Source organism: Mirounga leonina, unplaced genomic scaffold (genome assembly GCF_011800145.1).
Source record: "Mirounga leonina isolate KUSES-001 unplaced genomic scaffold, KU_Mleo_1.0 Mir_173, whole genome shotgun sequence".
NCBI lineage: Eukaryota > Metazoa > Chordata > Mammalia > Carnivora > Phocidae > Mirounga > Mirounga leonina.
In genome coordinates this window covers 84,946,776-84,968,515 of record NW_023270447.1, presented here as the reverse complement: position 1 = coordinate 84,968,515, position 21,740 = coordinate 84,946,776, and the positions used below count along the sequence as shown (strand labels likewise).

The 21,740-nt window shown below is 45.7% G+C and overlaps 1 protein-coding gene across 7 annotated transcripts in view; it reads left to right on the top strand.

Annotated features, from left to right (window-relative positions):
• Positions 1-21,740, top strand: part of VPS13D (vacuolar protein sorting 13 homolog D) — a 243,911-nt gene that overhangs the window by 175,216 nt on the left and 46,955 nt on the right. For all 7 annotated transcript variants that reach the window (XM_035019759.1, XM_035019765.1, XM_035019764.1 and 4 more), the window contains one exon: positions 21,040-21,172. In XM_035019759.1, coding sequence (XP_034875650.1) covers positions 21,040-21,172 — 133 coding nt within the window. The remainder of the gene's footprint in view (positions 1-21,039; positions 21,173-21,740) is intronic.

The window sequence follows — 21,740 nt, the reverse complement described above, 5'->3', positions numbered from 1 at the left end:
ACGTGTGCCTTTTCTGAATCCTCCTTCGAAGAGGGACCAATTGCTGCCTGTGGCTGCCGGGAACAAAATGACTTCGGCACTGAGCCCCCTGGGTGCTGGGAGTTCACACATTGCCTTCTGCACAGCCTGGGCACCCTCCCCTCTCCCATCCGGCCGAGTGGCATGTAGGCGAGGGGATGAGTGAGCTGGGGGTGGGGGGGAGGGGTAAGAGGTCTGGATGCCCCCTCTGCTGGCGTGGCGGTGGGGTCGCCTGTCACTGGGCTGTCACCATCCTAACCAAAGTAGGGGCCTGAAACCGTCCCTTTTTGCCTTTTTACTTTAATCTGGAATACTTTAAGAAAACAGCGGACCAAATGGTGACTGAGTCCTGACCCTTCTCCAGGCCACATGTAATCACCTTCTTTCTGTCTCGAAATCTTCATCTGGGTCCAAGCCCTCAGTCACACAGTGGAGCTCCTCCACTTGCTTGCCGGAGCAAGATTGCAAAGAGTTAACACTTTTGCTTTTTCGGAAAGTTATCTGTGAAGAGTATTAGTTGTTTAATAAAGCGTGCCTGCCCTCCCGATGAACCCGCCAGTGACTCTGCAGCTGGGGTCATCCCAAGTTCACGCGGTGGACTTTTGACTGCCTTCTGTGTCTGTGAAAACAGTCGGCAGCTCCTGCGGGGATCATTCATTCAGGCCTGTAACACAAAACTGTTGCCAATGGGCACCTGCTGGGCGGCTTCCCAGGAGGGCTGGGAGGGGGATACCAAACTCATCAGGCATCTGCAGAGATAAGAGCAGCAGGGGGTCCACTGGGAGCCCGCTCACTGGGCTGCACTTAGAGCCCACTGCCCAGCCAGCAGGCTGGTGTCAGAGTGTATCAGGGAGCCCAGGAAGGATAGGATGTGAGCTAATTAAAGGCCTTTTACAAAGAGTAGAGTGTGTGTGGTGTGTGTGTGTGTGTGTGTGTGTGTATGTGTGGAGGAGGTGGGGGAGAGGTTTGGAGTGCATTCCCCAAATTTCTGGCACATTCTTTATTCCTCTCTTTTATCCTTCAAAACAGAAGAAAACAAATTAGAGTCTGAACATTTGGTTATTTCTAAGCTCAGATCGTCATCCATTCTACCTGATACTCTGTTGGGTTTTGATGCTATTTTTATGGAATTACATAGACCAGCAAAGACAGATTTTGCCACGTTTTCCCAGGAGACATCCTGTTCTTGAACTATGGCAGGCTGACTGCTTGAATTTTGCCCTTTTTCCCCAGTTTGACACATCTGGGCCCTGAAGTTCCTTCTTGCGATATGCTCCAGGCTTTCCCTGTGTGCTTGGAAAAGCCACTTGCTGGCTGTAGGGGGCGCTGCTGGGAGGGTGAGTCATCTAGTGCCCAAGGGAGTGCTCTGACAGTGGGCTTGCTGAGGTAGGGGCCATGTGGTGCCGTGCATGGTTGGCAGCATCCGGGTGCACATGGTCTTGAACGCGCTGTGAAGAACTAGCACAGTAATTCATTTTACAGTTAAACTGACTTAAGAAAAAAGTCACCTGAAAACGTTTGATTTACTCGCTCTTTTGCTTGTTTATTTAGCCTATATATCCCCCCATCCCGCCCGAGCAGTAAACTAACTTATTTATGGATCCGGGTACTTGGAAGTCTGTGGTATTTTCTTCATCTGCCTGGTAATGATACATTTCCTGAAAGCAGTTTTGTTCCCCTAAAACCCCAAGCCTTCATTATATTATTTCTGATACAGTTCACATAAGCTTGTCTGTGTCAAAGAAACATTTAGATCAGTCTTGTACTACATGGTAACAATCCTAGGAAATTCCAGTCAAAAGCCAGCAACCTGCTTCCTTCATTTCTGGACTGCTGGAGTAACTGGCTTTGTCTGTGTTCTGATAAGGAGTAACCACAATGTTAATTTTGTATTTCCTTGCCTTTGTTCCACATAGTCTGTTCCCAAAGCTGACCGCCCAGGAGGCTTGTTCACTGTCCTGTGACTTGTGAGGGAGAAAGCCACAGAGGAGTACTTAGCCTGACCCTGGGAAGTATGTGAGCGTATTCTTACTAGGAGTGCTTAAAATGTTCGTTACATTTTCCTCAGTATTGCTATATAGAAAACACGGGAAAGATGCCATACCGATTACACAGTTGAAGGGAATTTTGAATCTAAGCTAGTAGCTGAATGGGTCACTTTAAAAATGTGACTAGCTAATATTTACTGCCTGCTTCACCAAGTGCCAGGTACTGTTCTGAGTCTTCACACGAATTGACTTGTTTAATCCTCACAGTGACCCTGCGAAGCGTTAGTCCCAGTTTATACACGAGGACATGGAGGCTCAGAGAAATTAAATAACTTGCCCAAGGCTGTGAGGAGATCCAGGGCAGGAAGTCCGTTGGGTTCTCTGACTCAGAGCCCGCATTCTTGGCCCTGCCCTTGCAAAAGTCGTACCCTGTCTAATGGGCTTCATTCTTGGACCCTTCTACAGTATTAGATTTGCAGGAATTAACCATGTAAGGCTGCATTCTCAAGGGGGTGCAGAGAATTTGAGTCACGGTTTAAAGTCCTTTCCTGTGGTGTCCTCTGTTGTATAAGTAGCTCTTTTGTAGATGCTACACCATCCAAGCCCAAGCATGTGGCCGCCAACCAGGGAATGCTCCAACCCTGTCCAAGATGCCTAGTGAAGACACTTCAACTTTGTTCTAGCTCCACAAGCAGAACTGACCAAATACACAGTTATAGCATAGCCTCACGTTAACAAATCTGTTATTTATTGTGTCTAAACAATAAGTTCACAACTAAAAAACGGCAGGCTCTGTCCTAGGCACAGAGGAAACAAACAGGAATAGAAGCTCTTCCCCGCTCAGGGTCACAGCCCAGCACAGGAGAAGGCCTGCAAACAAATGCGTACAAAAAACATCCTGGGGGCTAGGACAAAAGTCTGTGCGGGTCCAGTGGGTGCTAAAGGAGGGGGCAGACCTTTCAACCCAGGGCAGGGAAGGCCTGCACAGAGGGTGGCTTGTGGCAAATCTTGAAGTGCAAGGAGATGTGGGCCATGTGGATAGGAAGTGGGGAGGACAGGCCCCAAGGGGCAACCCGAACAGGGGGAGCTCAGGGATGTGGAACAGCGGCCCTCGGGCGGTGGGCTGCCAGGATAGGAAAGCGTGCTGGTCCGTCACCTGGTCCCTTGAGGAGAAGACTGGCACAGCATTCCCTATCCCTTTGTTTGCCTTCCTCTCTTCCCGTACCAGGTATAAGGGAATCCCAAGGGAAAGAGACCTAATGGAATTTTTCCCTTTTTAAGCCTAGTGTGGTTGTCAAGATTTGCCCAGAATCTGCATATATTAAATGGTAACTATTCATGTTTTGCCAGTATTTTCATGTATGTGGGTACAACAGTTACATCTTTCACAGAGAGGCCCAAAGCAATCAACAGCCCCCACCCCCTCCGGAAAAAAAACAAACCTAACTTGTTTTTTATATAATTAGAGCCAAAACCAAATCATGGCCTGTTCACAGCAGGTAGGATGCAAATCTAGCCAAACTGTTCTTTCTGGCCAGAGTGACTCCGACCACTACTGAGGCATGGGCTGCCTCCGGCATTTCCAATTAACCTGATAATTGCATCTAGACAGAGCAGAAAGTCACCCTCCCCAAAGCCCAGAGCAAACACACTCCGAATCCTTGTTCAAGGAGAAGGCATTTAGGCCTCACTTACAACAATTGGACTGGAAAGGCGGGTAGGGAGGTCGTGGGCTTGTGTTTCAGCTCTGCTTTTCTGCAGAATTTGGAGCTCAACAGATGCAAAACCACGATTGGGGAAGTTAATTTATCCGACCCCATTTGATCAGTCCATGAGACTGTTTCACCATGTTCTCTAGGCCTGGCTAAACTAGATATGACCTAAATTTGAGAGGAGAGAGCACATTCTGTGTTAGACTGTGTTTCGTGGCCTTTCTACCCTTAGCCCTCTCCTGCCTCATTCACCCAGTCAGTAGATTTTTCTCTGGAAATCCCTTCTTTCCCATTTCCACTCAAGACTGGTAACAGTGTCCAAACGGTGTCTGCTTGTGTTTGGAATCTTAGTTTTTCATGTGTGGCTTCAGAGGGGGCATTTATCTTGAGGCAGACACGACAGTTGTCTCACTGCCAGGATTTGGGCCGAGGCTACATAGGACTCCGGGTGATTTCTTGGAACTTGAGCCTCACGCTCAAGATTGCAGTGCGGGCTGGCGTCTGCCCCAGCTCTTGGGGTGAGAGAAGGATTGGGTCCTCTGACTCTCAAGATGGAGCTTAGGTTGGGCTGCGTGACACATGTGGTCAAGGTTCCTTGAGTAGTAAAACCTGACAGATGTCCGTCGGGAGTGGGCTCTCCAGTCCTCGCCTCCCCAGTGCCTCGGTGTGTGTTCTGTGGTTGCTTCGCCACCCCCGTCACCCCGAACTTGAGCGTCTGCCGTTGCCACTCACGTCCTGGCCTCGGGAGACTGAGTCACTTGTATAGGAGCTGGAGATGTTTGCCTAGCGCACAAAACTTGCTGTCTCTTTACGTTTTTGTTGTGTTCTCAGCACATGGTTTAAGGCTCTTTTCCGTGGATCCTTTCCTGCTCGGGGAGGAAAACCTGGTTCTGCACTCACTGACTATGTAGAGGTTGGCCTCTCGTCCTCTCATCTCTCACAGATGAATAATTAAGGAGTGAGAGGTGTTCCATCTTTTCATGGAAGTTTATCACCGTTGGGATGTTTGCACAGTAGAGCCGACTGCTGAGTATGCTCTCATTTGCCTTTTCCTTCCACGGACACTGCCTAGCTTCGGCCTGGCCTGGCTAACCCCATCTGGGACGCCCGCGCTGTGAATCAGCACTGGAAGTTTTAAGCATAAAGAAGAACTAATACTTGGTCATTTCCTGTGTGCCGGGCACTTTCGGCCATCTGTCCTTTCTCCTTCCTTCCAGCTGCTCAGATCATATGTTGGAGTCGTTCTTGACTTCTGTCACACCACGTCTCAAGTGCATCCCCACCAGCCCGGTCAGCCGGACCGCAGCACCCCCACCTCCAGGTGATCACCCCTGGCCAGCCTCATCGTAGCAGCCTTCCGCCTCCACCCTGCCCCCCCCTTCTCACATCTGTTGTTAAGATGGCGACAGCGGGAGCTACTGTATGTGTCAAAAGGTAGCTCAGGTGGTGTCATTCCTCTGCTCAGCCCCCTCCAGTGGCTTCCCATTCCACTCCGCGTAGAAGATGAAAATCTGTACTGTGGTTTATTAGGTGTGTGCGGCCTGCCCCATGTTTCGCTGACCTCATCTCGTACCCCCTCACCGCTCTCCAGCTCACGCAACCCATCATCAGATCTTCTTGCTGTTTCTTAACTGTCTGCCTCAGAGCTGCTGCCTCGGGATCTCTGCACTAGCAATTCTCTCCTTCTGGAATGTTCTCTAACCACATGGTTTTCACCTGCGTGTTCTTTGTCCAAATGCTGCTTTGTCAGTGAGGGTCTTCCTGGCGCTCCCTCCTGCACCTAAACTTGCACCCCCTCTTCCAACACCGTCTCTCATCCTCCTTCCATGCTTCATTTTTTACTCAACCTATATCATCACTTTCATTTTATTTATTTGTATTATTGTCTATGCAATTAGCATGTAAGTCCTGCAAGGGACAGAGGTTTCACTGCTGTATCACCAGCCCTCAGAACAGCCAGGCCTGGCACACTAAGTGAGTTTATGTGTATAGGAGGGAACAGAGGAGAGGAGGAAGAAGGAGACAGACTCTTGGAGTTAGGCATTATCTCAGTTGGTAGGTCAGGCACCGAGTCTCCAAGAAGTTGCCCAAGATCACACATCCCATAAGTGAAGCCAGAATTTGAGCCCAAATGTGTGACTCCAGAGCTTCTCTGATTTCCACTTTCTTGCACTGTTTTCCTACAGGCATCTCTGCCTCACTTACGGCAACCCTAAATAGATACTTAAAATGCCTTACAGAGAATACTTGGCCAGAATCTCTTAGTCTCCTCAGTATCATCTGGAGCTTAATCTATAGAATAGACAAGTACTAGCAAAGTCCTAAACCAGATGCCCCTCAACATCAGAAAATGTATTTAGCACACATAGCTAAAGAGATGAAGAAGCAGCACATTTCTGTCAATACAGACTTCCCAGGCAAACCAGTGAAGTCTTTTTGGTCATTGATTCCCAAAGCTACTCTGGGTTCACCAGGGGCTCACTAGGGGGACCAACCCCTGTCAGTTCCAGAGTTGGCACTGTCCCGGGTACATCCACACCACATGCCAGGCTCTGTCTGTAGCACTGGGGATAAGAAGGTGGACAAGACAGGCACGGCACTGGGCATGCCTTTAACAAGCTTCACTCCCCCTCGAACTTAAAAGGCCACTGTCACTGAATCCCTAGAGTGGCTAGTTTTTAAAGGGATAGTCTCCCAATTTCACTTTCTCATCCTGTTCTTTGAAGTTCTGAAGTTCATTTTCAGTCCGTCATGCACTCTTCTTTGGCTAACAGGAAGTTATGGCGCTTATCTGAAGATTAAGAAACATCCAAGGCAATGAATTCCTGTTCTTCTGTCTCCCCAGCCATTCGGTAGACTTAGCAGTCATTGTGGTTCAAGAATCCCCTGAGATACCCCTCCTTGCCCCTCAGCAAAGCCACAGGCACCCTGTGCAAAGAAATGATAGCTGTTCCATCCGTCTTAGGGAATTTGTTCTGGACTTGGGATGGTTTTGTTTTCTTCCCTAGATGTTGCCTGTTGGATATGCCGTTAGGCTTTACACCTGTAGCCCAGGACCAAATGATGCCTGGACTCACACTTATCTGGGAGAGGTGCTAAGAAATCAGTCATCAGCTGATACTAAATTTGTTTCCCTCTCTTTCCAGCTATGTCAAAACTTACGGGTATTGAGGGATACCATTCCATGTTTTGATCCCCGTCTTGTACTATTTGCTGTAGGTACATGTCTTCAGGACATTCAGTTAATAGAAAAACAGGCAGTGGCAGCAATAAGTTTAGAACCCTCTTGTAAAAGATATGGCCACAGAGGGGGGGAAATGGAGGGAGTGACAGCTTGAATGGCAGGGAACTTCAAGGAAGCCCTTTTTAAGATTGAGCAGATTCCACTGTATTTGTCAGTCTGAGAGGAAGAGGCTAGGAAGATTGGAGATATGAGAGAAAAGAGGATTGCTTAAGCAATATCCAAGACAGGGTCTTATAAGAGCGTGGAAAAAGGCTCTAGATTTGCCAGATACACCATCTATCCAATTTAAGCTGGAGGAGAGGAAAGAATTATTTTTCCTGAGTAGAATCTATCATTTGTATGAAGTGGCAGTGGGGCTAACTCAGAAGAGTTGGAAAGGAATGCAGGGCACATCTTTATTTGGCTCTAAGAGCATTCCAGGCACTGTCCTGGGTGGTTAGGGCTGCAAAGATGAACAAACCTTCAGTGGCCCCTGTCACTGGACTCTGAGCCTCTTAGAATTGGGTGCTGCAGCCCACGTGGCCCTGTGAGGAAACAGACGCAAACAAGACTGCATGGCCGTGGATGCGATGCTGATAAAGCTGCGCACAGAAGGTGTATGGAAGGAGTGGGTAACCCTACGGGTTTGCATGCAGGGGGAGGCCATGCAGAGCTCTGCAGAGGCATCTGGGAGAGCCAGACTGAATTTGGGGAAGCAGAGATTTGCAGCCATTCATGCTGGAGGAGGGAACAAACAGAGTAGGAGATGATGTGGGTACGTCCCCATAATTCACTTTCTGCCCACCTTCCTGCTAGATAGTTCCATCTTGAGTAACAAAAGCCTTTCTTCCTAAATCCAAACCAATGCCCTCCATCTAGTATTCTGTCTTAGGTGACTAGCAGTCATTTGCAAAATATTATTGGTTATCTACACAGAAAGTCTAAGTGGAAGAAATGAACTGAAATTGAAGACTTGTGTAATTTAATTTTAATTTAATCAGCTGTATCCTGAAACTTTTTAGAGTCAGATCTCTAAACCGCCAGTGTCCAATAGAAATATAATGTGAGCCACATAATTTATATAACTTAAAATTTTCTCGTAGTTGCATTAAAAAGGTAAAAAGAAACAGTTGAGCTTCTGACTCCTGGTTTTGGCTCAGGTCATGTTCTCAGGGTCAAGCCCCACATGGGGCTCTGCACTCAGTGGGGAGTCTACCTGAGGTTCTCTCCCTCTTCCTCTGCCCCCCCCACTTGCATGTGCACTCTTTCTGTAAAATAAATAAATAAATAAATATTTTTTAAAAAGGCAAAAAAACAGAAGAAATTATTTTAAATATTTTTATTTGACCCATAATATCCAAAAGATTATTTCAATCTGTAAACAGTATGTAAAAATAATTGAGATGTTTTACATTATTATTTTTCATCTTGTCTTTGAATTCTAGTATTATTTTATATTTACAGCATATCATTTTTTAAAATATTTTATTTATTTATTTAACAGAGAGAGAGAGAGCACAAGCAGGGGGAACAGCAGAGGAAGAGGGAGGAGCAGGATCCCTGCTGAGCAGGGAGCCCAATATGGGGCTCAATCCCAGGACCCTGGGATCATGACCTGAGCCGAAGGCAGACGCTTAACTGACTGAGCCACCCAGGCGCCCCTTTACAGCATTATCTTAATTCATACTAATCACATATTAAGTGCCCAGTAGCCTCCCATGGCAAGTGGTCACCTTAGTGGACATTGCAGTGCCAAACCAGGAGAGGAAGTTAGGGTCATGTGATAACCATTATCGTGTGTCTGAGCTGACGAGTTCCAGTTCTCTGTGGCTAACTTGATTATTTGACTCTGCAAGCTATGTCTCCAGTACATTTAGCCTCTCATCCTTCTGCTAAGTGGTTTGTTTCTAAGATTTCCCTTGTTCTTGTTGGAGGAAGGAAGGTATCGAATAGAGAAAAGGACCTTTAGACAGTTGGCTTTTGTCTCTATCATGGCAAGGAGAAGTTTTCTACAAGATTCTAATAAATAGGTTTCCAAGTTATCTTTAATTTTTTCCCCCTTAGGTAATTTGTTGGCTTCCTTTTTTCCTCTTTTCCTGCCTGCTTCCCAAGATTTAGAAAACATTCGGTTCATGATGTTTTTGAATATGGTAGTATTTCAGATACAGGCATGATTTTTATGAAGTTAATTTTTATTTTTAAAAATGAATTCTGCCCTTGGTCACATATTTAGAAAACAAGTGCCGTAAACATTTTTTTTTTTAATTATGGACGAGTCGATAGGTAGAGTATTATACAGTGTATGGACAGCTTAAAGGACAATCAAATGAATACCAGGGCCTACCATTCAGCTTAAATGATAGAATGTAATAATAGAATATTATACTAATAGAATAGAATATGCTAAAAATACTAGTACTTTTGGAGCCTCTCTGATCACATCCCCTTTTTCCACTGTTGAGTTAAATGGATTGGGTTTTCTTCCTCATTCCAAGACTTGTTTTTCAGGCCTGAAATCTGTTAACCTGGAAACAGCTAATTCAACAGGCTTTAAAAACCCCAGATCTATAGGACGTAGATGGGTGTGAAGTCTGAATGTCCTCTCCCAGCTCAGCCTTTGTGGGGCTGAGAGACAGCGGAGGGAAGAATGCCCTATGGAAAGGCCACTAAGGAATCCAGGGGACAGGCGAAGAGCGAAGGTTTCTTAGGAGCTGTTGAGAAATCGCTAAACTGTCATTTTATTTTTATTTTAGCCCATCTGAGGCTTTGGGAACATTTGAGTCGGTTTTTAAAAGAACCTTTGGGACACGCCCAGGTGGCTCAGTCAGTTAAGCGTCTGACTCTTGATTTCAGCTCAGGTCACGATCTCAGAATCGTGAGATCGAGCCCTGCCCAACAGGGAGCCTGCTTAAGATTCTCTTTTCCCTTTTCCCCCTTCCCCTCCTCCCTGAAAGAGAGAGAGAGAGAGAGAAAGAAAGAAAAAGAAAGAAAAGAAAGAAAGAAAGAAAGAAAGAAAGAAAGAAAGAAAGAAAGAAAGAAAGAAAGAGAAAGGAAGGAAGGAAGGAAGGAAAAGGAAAGGAAAGGAAAGGAAAGAAAGAAAAAGAACCTTCTTTTGGCCTTTCCTTTGAGCTTAGGAGTAAGCCAGATCTCAGGAGAAATGAGACAGGACTTAAGTGCCTTGGAGCTGAGCTGCCTCCAATTCTTATCCTAACCCCAAAAAGAGAGGCTCACCTTCCCTTGTTCTCCCAGGTGCCAAATACCAGTTCTGAATCTGCAGTCTTCTCTTCTCTCACGTTCATCACACTTGCTGATGAATAACTTCCTAACAAGTAAGGTGTTGGTGTTTGTATCTCTAGCTTTCCCCAAATGCAGGCTCTACCCCACCCACACCCATAAAATGTTTGGTGGTTATAAGAAACAGTAGTGCCTTAGTTTCCACTGTGGATGCTAGGTGACTCTTAGATGGGTGGGGCTGTTGGGAGAAGCATTGGAGTGCCCAGATAGACAGAAGATGGATGCAGACTGAACTGGACACACTTTCAGGACCGTTTCTTATCCAGGAGCATGGCTGGATGCTTATTCTCTCCCCTCAGCTCTCTTTTGCTTTCATCCCCTCCCCCTTGAATTTGTATCTCCACACATGTCAGTTACTGGTACATGAAATAGTCCTTCCTGGAGCAGTCGTCTTTTTCTGTAGTTAGATTTGCTTCACCAGACCAGCTCTGAAAAGGCAAATCTTTGAGTTGAGCAAATCCTTTTGTAAGAAGCTGGGATGGTAGAGCAGACCTCTTCTGTGCAAGCAGGAGCTCTTGAAATCACTGGTCCCAGTCCTCACCCTAGCTTGCCTTCCATCTTTCTTCCCAGCTGTAAATGGTGCACTCTAGTACCGTGATCTGACATGGTGTAACGTGATCCATGTAATGGACGTTTACAAGACTTCGTCCTTCTCTGGGGCCCATTTCACATGTGAGAGTGATGGTTTTGGGGAAAGGAGGAAGTAGATTCTTTCTGCTTTCAAAGACTACATGGCATAGGGCAAAGAATGGGTGATGGAAGGGGGCAGAGTGTCTGAGTTGGGATATATTGGTCAAGGAAGGAGATTGGAGCCTGACTTTCTTGTTCAGGGATTTGCATGTAATTTTCTGAAACTTTATTATTTATATACTTCTTTTCGCTTCCTTCATCTGTCACCACCACTGCTTAGGAAAGGAAAAATGTCTCCTTGGCATATCTGTGCGATTTTCACTGGCATTCAGGAAGGAATTTTCCACGGAGGGAATAACAAAAATCATGGTTGGGTTCTCTCCATAGATGACCCAGTATCAAATGTAGGTAGATTCTTAGCAGACTTTTGTTGCAGATGATCATGGTCTTTCCAGTTTCATCTGTACAATGGGAATAATAATAGAGCCTACCTCATAGGGCTGTTGTGTGGATTAAACTAATAAATGATTGTAAGGTGGCCAGCCCTTAGAACAATGCCTGATGCATAGTAAACATTGTTGGTCCATGTTTAAAATTCCAAAAGTTATGCTATGGTCTTCAGCAGTTGGAGGTTTTCCTTTACCTATTCTGCTGCATACCCATTTAAAACTTCATTTATTTGAAGAAATCAGTTGGAGACCACGTTCTTTCTTTAAAAACCTCATCAAGATATTTCAAACTCTTGAAGCTTCTCTGACTTTTTCAGTAAGAAGCCCAGCTTATTCTGGTGTCTAGCATCTACATTGTTCTTTATGGTGTCACCCATCCCCTTCCTTCCCAGACTTTCGGCATCAAAGAGAATTATATCTATTTATTTGAAATACAAAGTACTTTACAAGAATGAAGTCCTTTATGACTAGGAATGAGATAAGCTTGAGCTTCTTTTCTATTGTGAAATGTTCCAATTCCATTTCTAATTCCTGTATTTTGAGATTTCAGTCTATTTATAATCGACTTCTTTATGCTTTCCTTTGTTCCAGAACAGGTATAAGGTGGTTCCTGTAGTACAGGATGAGATAGGCAGGATTCAGTTGGGGTAAAAGGGGGAGCAGAGCACTCACTAGAAGAAAGAAAAGGATTTGCAGTAATAACCCTCAGCATTTACACATTGCTTTGTGTTTTTTTCCCCCCAAGTACTTTTAAAACCAAGGTCTCTTTGGATTACCCCAGTGACTCTGTGGGTAGTGTTCTTCCTGTTTTATAGATGAAGATACTGATCCCTGAAGAGTGTGTTTTGCTCACGATCACCCAGCTGATACTGGTGACAGAGTTGGGATCAGGACGCCTGGCTTTTCAAAGCCTGTGTGCTTCCCTAGAGTTGAAATCATGTATCTGCAAAGTCAGGCATTATGCTGTGACCACCTCAGAGGGATTTTTTTTCCCCCTACAACATAATCTGTCTCCTGGTTCAGTACTGAGGCATTGGCCATTTGGGCATATTGAATAATCTTGTTAGGATGGCAAGACTGGAGGTCACTCATGGGGTTGGGCAGACCTATTCCCCTTGACTAGCACCAACAGTATGGAAACCTACCTTCGACTTCTCCCGGGTGCTTCGGGGGGTTTTCAGCAGTAGGTGAGTGGGAATCCTGGCACCCTCAACTCCATCCCCTACCCCTTCTGGGGAAAAGCTTATCCTGAAGCTGATGAAGGGCTAAAAGTAGGACATCATCCCCTCCCACAGCTGGGTCGAAAGATTCATCCTGCCCACATGATTCTTTACACTTGGTGTAGGAAAAATAAGGAAAATTGAATGTGACTAAGCCGTGGCACGTTGTCTGTTGTTGCAAATCAGCCTTCCTAATACCCCCCGTGTGTGCTGCTTATGCCTATGCATTTGGCCTTAAGCCAACCCCACCAGTCCTTTTTAAAGAAAAGGCAAAACCTTTTTAGGAGAGTGCCTCAAACCACTCTGAGCTTCTAGATTAATCTGAAACAACATCTGAGTTCACAACTGGGTCAGAGTTGCAGAATAGCAAGAGACTTGCCAATTCAGCAGGCGTGTGTCTTGGGCTAGTTAGGAACCAGGACAATCTTGAGGTCTGACTTTGTTGCTTATGTTTAGACCTTGCGTACTGAGATAATTCTGGGTGGCTTTGGATAACTTTGTTTCTTAACTGAAAAGGAGTGTCTGTTGCCTGATAAGTGTTTATCCGTGAAATAGCAACACAGTGTAGGTCTTAGGGTAGGAGGGCTTTTACATCTCCAGAGACCTCTCCCCCCCCCCCCCCCCCCGCCAAAAAAAGCAAGGTCATTGGCTCAGGCATGTTACTGAAGTAGAATGTCAGTCCTAGCTTTAAAAAAAAGTATCTGTATTATTCTTTTTTTTTTTAAGTTTTATGGGAATATGGATTTTTAAAATTTTTTTAAATTTTATTATGTTGTGTTAATCACCAGACAGTACATCATTAGTTTTTGATGTGGTGATCCACGATTGTTTTCGTGTAACACCCAGTGCTCCATGCAGTACGTGCCCTCCTTAATACCCACCACTGGGCTAACCCATCCCCCCAGCCCCCTCCCCTCTGAAACCCACAGTTTGTTTCTCAGAGTCCATAGTCTCTCATGGTTCATCTCTCCCTCTGATTTCCCCCCCTTCATTTTTCCCTTCCTTCTCCTAATGTCCTCCAGGCTGTTCCTTATGTTCCACAAATAAGTGAAACCATATGATAATTGACTTTCTCTGCTTGACTTATTTCACTTAGCATAATCTCCTCCAGTCCCATCCATGTTGATGTAAAAGTTGGGTATTCATCCTTTCTGATGGCTGAGTAATATTCCATTGTATATATGGACCACATCTTCTTTATCCATTCCTCTGTTGAAGGGCATCTCAGCTCTTTCCACAGTTTGGCTATTGCGGACATTGCTGCTATGAACATTGGGGTTCATATGGCCCTTCTTTTCACTACATCTGTGTCTTTGGGGTAAATACCCAGAAGTGCAATTGCTGGGTCATAGGGTAGCTCTATTTTTAATTTTTTGAGGCACCTCCACACTGTTCCAAAGTGGCTGTACCAATTTGCATTCCCACCAACAGTGTAAGAGGGTTCCCCTTTATCCACAGCCTCTCCAACATTTGTTGTTTCTTGCCCTGTCAATTTTTGCCATTCTAACTGGTGTAAGGTGGTATCTCAATGTGGTTTTGATTTGAATTTCCCTGATGGCTAATGATGATGAACATTTTTTCATGTGTTAGCCGTTTGTATGTCTTCTTTTGAGAAGTGTCTGTTCATGTCTTCTGCCCATTTTTTGACTTGATTATTTGTTTTTTGGGTGTTGAGTTTCAGAAGTTCTTTATAGATCTTGGACACCAGCCCTTTATCTGTAGTGTCATTTGCAAATCTCTTTTCCTTTTCTGTGGGTTGCCTCTTTGTTTTGTTGACGGTTTCCTTTGCTGTGCGGAAGCTTTTTATCTTGATGAAGTCCCAAAAGTTCATTTTTGCTTTTGTTTCACTAGCTTTTGGAGATGTATCTTGAAAGAAGTTGCTATGGCCGATGTCTGTATTATTCTTATGCAGGGTCTCTTTCTTGGATTCTTTCCCCTTTCTCTCTTTGCCTTAAGGGCTATACATAATCATAACCAAATAGAACTGAAAACAGACAAACCTGTCCCACTTCTAGTGGATAGAGGTCTGGGGTCCAAAAATGCCTCTTTCTTGCCAAATCTCAACTTGTTCCATGTCTTTCTTTCTTTTCTTTCTCTCATTCTCTCTCTCTCTCCTTCTGTCTCCTTCTCTCTCTCTTTTCTCCTGCCCCCTTCAGCATCTGGCTGAGTGAGGACTCGCTGTTTGGTTTGCCATGTGTCAGTGATAGATACCTGTTGCTGGCTAGATCCCGGGCGTCTTTAACTCTTCTCTCCTTACAAGGATCACAAAAGGGGTTTTCAACGTCAAGGCAAAACTCACACTGAGAATTGTTTTTGACTGTGGCTATTTAACAATGTGAATCAGAGTGAAGTGGTGAAGACCTTCGTTGTGAAGTGACTTAGGTCTTATGTGACTTAAAGGGCATTTTCTACTCGTATACTAGCAGAGTTGGAGAGGACTCTCAAGTTTAAGCCTCCAGACCACTTTGAAGAGACGTGTAAAAATCAGTGCCCCCTCCTCCCCCTGGTGCCAGACACCGGACTGGGCATTTTGCATTATCTCTGTAACCCCTGAAAGCAACCCTTTAGAGTCTGGTTTTTTGCAGACGGGTAAACTGAGGCTCGGGAGGGTCCTGCCACCAGGATACACATTCACGTCAACCTTACAGGCACAGTGTGTACTGCTGGGCTTTCCGAGCGGACCTGCTCCAGCTTAGCAGATCGTTGGCAGCGCTGCCCGGAATCGGAGCTGTGCTCGTAGCGGAGACTCGCAGCGGAACAACTTTCTGGGTGGGAGAACATAAGACCCCCTCACACCGCAGAGCCCTGCCACTTCTCTCCCTTTCCTGTCAGAGGCGGCCATGATTTGCCCTGGTGACAAGAAAGGTACTGTTTCCAGCATTACTCAATGGAGCAAGGATATTAAAGAGGAAATTTCCATTAGGTAAATAACTGTGAAAGAAGAACCCCAGAGAAGGGGGAGAAATTCAAGCCCAGGCTCCTGTTACACTGGCCAAATATCTCTGGCATCCCATGCTTGCTGAATATCATAAAAGGGTCAGGAAAACTGATCGAACAGAACAGAGGGACACAGTGTGAATTTTTTCTCTTGCATCATTCCAGCATACTTGAATTTCAGTTTTATAAAATCAACTACCCCGAGCCTGGCCCCAAACCCAGGCTAATTCGTAGGAGCTCTGTTTCGATGGACAATGGGATTCTTTTTGGAAGGTGGGGTATTGACAGTGTGCATCAGGTGTGCCATGGAGCTGGCAGCTTGAAGTGCTTCTGAGACTTTTACCCCCTTGCTGAAAATAGGGCTTTCTAGAAATTAATAACTTTGGACTGCGGCCAGAATTCACAAGTGTGGTGTGTGCTAAAGCTTCCTTCAGTGGAAGAAGGGGGAAATCAGTGTTGTCTTTGCAAGTGTTAATAGCAGGTTTTCTGAAGGACGTTCTGTTCCTTGGAAACTTTCGAAGTCTTAAGTTTTTTGTGGACTTAAAATTGCTACAAAATGAGTTCTGTTGACTAAAGTCTCCACAAATGCTCCTTCTGGTGTCCAGGTATTGTTTTTACTGAGGACAGTTACAGATTATCTGCAAATTACCCTCCAGGTGCTAGTCCTTTCCCCGTGCTCAAGCCTGGCGCCCGATGTCTGTCCTGTGCTTCCATGGCCTTCTGCAGATAGCTGCCGCTTCTCTGAGCATCCATCTGCTAGGCGTTCTGCACGCACACCATCTCATGTCATCCTCCCAACAGCCCCTCGGAACCTGATTATTCCCATTTGGCATGTGAAGAAATTGAAGTTCAGATAACTCAATACTGTTTTCATTGGATGCCTCATATGTATCAGGCTCTGTGCTAAGTGCTTCACACGTACTCTCTAGTCCTTATGGCATCCTTGTAGGTGGATATTCTCATCCCCATTTTGAAGATGAGGAAACAGGCTCACAGAGGTGAAGTTCCTTGTCCGTGATCTCACAGCTATTAAGTGTCACAGCCTGAATCTGAAGTCAGGTGTGAAGGTCTTTCCATTATGCCGGATACGGACCTCCTGACTGAGGTCCTTGAAGGCAGGAGGCAGAAACCATCTCTGGCTAAGGGTTCTCATTTGCTAGCCTGGCACACAGTCCATGTTGCTCACATGTTTGATTGATTGTTGGGTTGATGCATAGCTGGATTGTGCTTGCTCATATCCTTATGATTTTCAGCCTTTCCCCCACTGCCTTGAGATTAGTTTTCCCCTTACCTGAATATCTGTCCCCGAGCTTCATTCCCCATTTTGATATTCATGAGCATGCCAAAGAGCATCTGCTCTGAAAAAAGCTCAAAATGAATTTGAATTTTGATGCATTTGGCTTTTTTTTTTTTTTTTTTAAGCACATGGGCAGGGATGCCTGGGTGGCTCAGTCGGTGGAGCATTCAACTCTTGGTTTCGGCTCAGGTCATGATCTCATAGGTTGTGGGATCGAGCCTCGTGTCAGGCTCCTCGCTCATCAGGGAGTCTGCTTGAAAGATTCTCTCCCTCCGCCCCTCCCCCTGCTCTTTCTCTCTCTCTCAAAATAAACAAATCTTTAAAAAATAAAATACAATACATAGACAGAACTGGGGATGGGGTGGTAAAGGATGTCCTGCCCCGGTCACTCCCACATGGCATTGTGGCTCTCATGGATACCTCTGCTCTGGCTTGATTATAGTGTTATAACTCAAGGTCCTGGGTGAAATAACACCTCCCCGCCTCAGAGAAGACCAGTGCCAGAGGGCACCCATACAGAGTGCTTACTGGAATCACCGCCCTCTCCGGCCCACGTGCTTACCCTATCTTTGAGGGAGAAATAAGATACGGGGTGTGTATTTTCCCACTGAGGTGGGGAATGAGAGTTGGAATTAAGTATGACTAAGTGCTCCCACAGTGAGGGAAGGCCCCAAGCTTTCGGTGCCCTGGATTCATACTCAGAAGCCCAGGGGACTGGCCCAGGGCCCAGCCTCTTTGACCACGGAACCCTTCATCTCACTGATTTCAGATTAGTTCCTATAAAGCGTCTCTCCCCGTAAAATCTGATTAACCTCAAATCAGTACGGGTTTGGCTGGATCACGGATTTCAACATCTTCCCATTTCCTGAGTTCTCAAAGTCACAGTTATAGGGGTGAAGGCTTCGGTAATAGTTTCCTGTTAATAATATCTTTGTATCCTTTATGTTTACTCACAAGTGACAAAGGACAAATCCAGCTGGCTTGGGTGAATAGTTTTTTTGTCCACAGGGCAGTGAGAATTCAGACAGAAGTCCTAGGGTGAGTTGAGTAGCTGTGGGCACCTTCCTGCAGCTGAGAAGCACATAGCAGGATCCAGCATTTAGAGGGGTGTGTGATCTCTTAGGTCATCGTACCCCATCCTCCTGACGTCAGCGTGGTGTTTTTGTACAGAGAACGTCCAGGACCAGTCGGTGCTGGGGGAGCCGAGGGTCCTGTAGCAGAATCAGTTGGCAGTGAAGCTCTTGGCATAGGCTGACTCCTAAACCTTGGGGATTGAACTTGTTTTATTGATGGGGGGTGGGGGGTGTTGAAGGAGAGGGGGTGGTTTTAGGCAGTTATTCTTTTAAAAATAAGATTATTCTTATTTTATTCTCCCATATTCTCTTAAGGGGAAAAGTATTATAGGACTTTTCATTTCTTCCTAGTCAGCTGCCGGAAATTGGTAGACAGGACCTTAACTTACTATCTTTTCCAAGGAAAGACCTCTTTTCAAGGAAAATGAAGAGTTTGAGGAGGTGGGAAGGGCCCGAGTGAGACACTGGACACAGCGTGGCTGGCGCTGGGCCTCTTCACGTGGAGACAGCGCGCCTCTGGGGACAGCTCTCTCACCCACCGCTGCCTCACCTTTTCTGTGACATTAGTCACGGAGAGGCATTTGTGTCCAGACCCCGAGTGGAGAACGCTGGCAGCCACCATAATTCCAGAACGTAGCAGGGACTCGTTCTTTTGACCCTTTCCAAAACAAGGATCACATTTTCCTCTTCTCCCTTGATTCACAAGTGTTTTCAGTTTGCGTTCCAGGCTCTCGTTGCTGCCTGTTTCATGTCGGGGACTGTTACCTTCCCAGTGAGACTGTCATCCTGGACAGTAGGTCCAAGGCTGCTATGTGTCCTCAGCAGTACCTCAATCTGTGCTGGGCCCACAGTGAGTGCTTAATAAAGACGTTCTAACTTGGATCATACATCACATGCTGTCAAAGCTGGGAAGGATTTTGGAAACCACCAAGTCCAACACTCTAATTTTATAGATGGTACCACTCCAGAAACTCATTCTGGAGGCCGGGGTTTATCTGCTGGAAAGAGGGGGGTTTGGTTTGGGTTTCTGTTTTTGTTTATGTAAAAGCCTAGTGCAAATGACCATAATTCTAAACCTTTGAAAGGCTTTCTTTGTGGTGCCGGATGTTCCTCCTTGGACTAGCAGCTGACTAATAATAACAGTAAGAATGCTCACTGGATTCCATACCCTGAGCCACTCTTCACTGATTCATCCAGCCACACAGTGTTGGTGCTGTTGTCATTCTCCACATGCCGACAGGGAGGCTTAGCGGTAGGGCACCTTGCTCAGGATCCTGTAGCGCTGGAATAGTTGAGGGAGGACCAGAGTCTGGTCTGGTCAGATGCCCAAACTCATGGCCTGCAGTGGCTCTCAGACGGGATCCCTGACCAAAGCCCCACTTGGTGATTCACAGTGCTGGCTTTGCGACATGCCGTGCTGTCTCCAACCTAAATGCAATTGTAAGATTAATTTTCATTAACTTTAGTTCTCCAATTAGACACAGTGACTGGGAAGGCAAGGCCAAAAGAAATAATGATAGGGATTGCATCTCTAGAAAGGTCAGTGATCGCTGCCCTAGATCATAAAAGCATTTGGACTGAGTAGAAGGAATGAGTGTTCCCATCTCTTGCTCCAGAAACCATTGCTTCACCTGGAATCGCTGGTTCTTCCTCTAGTCCCTCTCCTGTGCCCAGAACTCACCTTCTCCTGTCACTCGTGTCACGAAGCCTCAGGCCTGGTGGTGTAAAAATATCCACTGGGGCACCTGGGTGGCTCAGTCGGTTAAGCGTCTCTCTTCAGCTCAGGTCATGATCTCAGGGTCCTGGGATTGAGTCCCACAGCGGGCTCCCTGCTCAGCGGGGAGTCTGCTTCTCCCTCTCCCTCTGCCCCTCCTCCCCACTCGTGCATGCTCACTCACTCTCTCTTTCTCTGTCTGTCTCAAATAAATAAAATCCTAAGGAAAAAAAATCCCTTGCCAAACCAGTATGAAACAGGCCCCCCGATGACCAGGCTACCCAGTATACTGGGTCTTTAAGGCAGGCAGTTCACCTTGAATCTTCGCACTGAGCTCTGTATCTAAATAGCATTCCTGTGAGTTCTCTGAAAGGTTAGTCCTGGGTCATTGGCACTTAAACCACTTGTTTTGGTAGATCCTTCCCGAGAAGGTTAATTATATATTTGATATCCTTTCCTCTTTATGCCTGAATGATGAGGATAAGTACCCTGTGGTTTATTAACTGTCACTTTAAACCTTTTCAGAATGTCTTGTGACAAAACACAGTTTTATGTCCTTTTTATCCAGCTTTGATGGATGAGACAGCTTCTCTGGTAAAAGAATGCCAGGATAAATAAGATCTTTCTCTGATTTGTGGGGGAGGATTTTACATTGGAAGTCATGAGTTCAAGTCTGCCATTTCATATGAAAGGTGACCTGACCTGTTAACCTTTCCGTATACTTCATTTTTCCTTTGGGTCAATGGGGCTGGGCACCTAGGCACCTGGTAATTGTTGAATAAGTGAAAGAAAAGACATTACTTTAGGGCAATTGATGTCTCTAAAAGTTTTGATCCCTAAAGCAACAATTTGCCACATTTCCTATTTTGAATCACACTGATTTCTTAGAGCAAAGAGCCTCTGCCCTTAACATGATAGAACCCCAACGCTTACCTCTCCTCCCCCAAGTCATTTTGTGATACGTTTTTCAGTAAATTGCCAGAGGACTGTGGAAAGCGGATGCCGTTATGGACATTTAGTTGTTTTGCAAACCTTGTGTCCCCCAATGTAAAGCGTCCTATAATCCGTATGTGTCCAGTGCTTGAGAACCAATCTCCTGGGGCATATAGTATATGTAATTCAGCAATTAATATCTCTCTTTTCTCAGTTGGCGTCTACTGAATCCCAGCTAGGAGCAAGGCAAGGTATTTATTTAAAATAATTAAAATAGCAGGGCGCCTGGGTGGCTCAGTTGGTTGAGCGACTGCCTTCGGCTCAGGTCATGATCCTGGAGTCCCGGGATCGAGTCCCGCATCGGGCTCCCTGCTCGGCAGGGAGTCTGCTTCTGCCTCTGACCCTCCTCCCTCTCATGTTCTCTGTCTCTCTCTCGCAAATAAATAAAATCTTAAAAAAAAAAAATAAAAAAAAAAATAAAATAATTAAAATAGCAAAAATAGTGCTGAGGCCTTAAAACTCTTTTCCTTCTGTTTTTTTATTCATTCCAGTTTGCAGGGACATTATCAGATGGCTTAGGGAAGACGATGGACAATCGACATCAGTCAGAGCGGGAGTACATTAGATACCATGCAGCTACAAGTGGGGAGCACCTTGTAGCCGGCATCCATGGCCTGGCTCATGGTAAGTCACGTGATATCCGGAAGACTGACTCTTCCTCCACAGTTCCTCCGAGGTCCCTTTCCACCCATCCAGTTGCAAGTAGAAATCCTGGCCGGGGAGCTTGGTGTGCTTGGTAGCCTTCCAAGCTCTCTTATTTTATCCTCCTTGCAATTGAAATGTTACAGCCTATGACACCTCCTCACTCACTTTCAAAATGGTGTGCACATTGCAATCCCTTCCTCTTCTCTGGCTTCTGTTCCCAAAGTGTCATAAGGTGTAGTCAGTTGAACCCCTTTTTAGAATATGGAAAATATGGAACTGCTCCTTCAAGACTTGCCTTCTGCTTACTGAGCATTCCCTCCATGGCAACTGAAATGTGAAACCGGCTGCCGGGTTTGTGGCCCAGATGTTTTTGAGTCTTGTATAAATGCATATTCAAAGGGATTGTCAATCCGTGCGCCCAAGAGATATAGGTGATGGCATGAATGTATTAAGTCTCTGAATTTGTTTGAATTCTGACCTTTAATGCTTTAACTCCTACTCATTTGCCTTTTGTTGCGTTTTTCTCAACTTCTTAGTGTGGCATTCA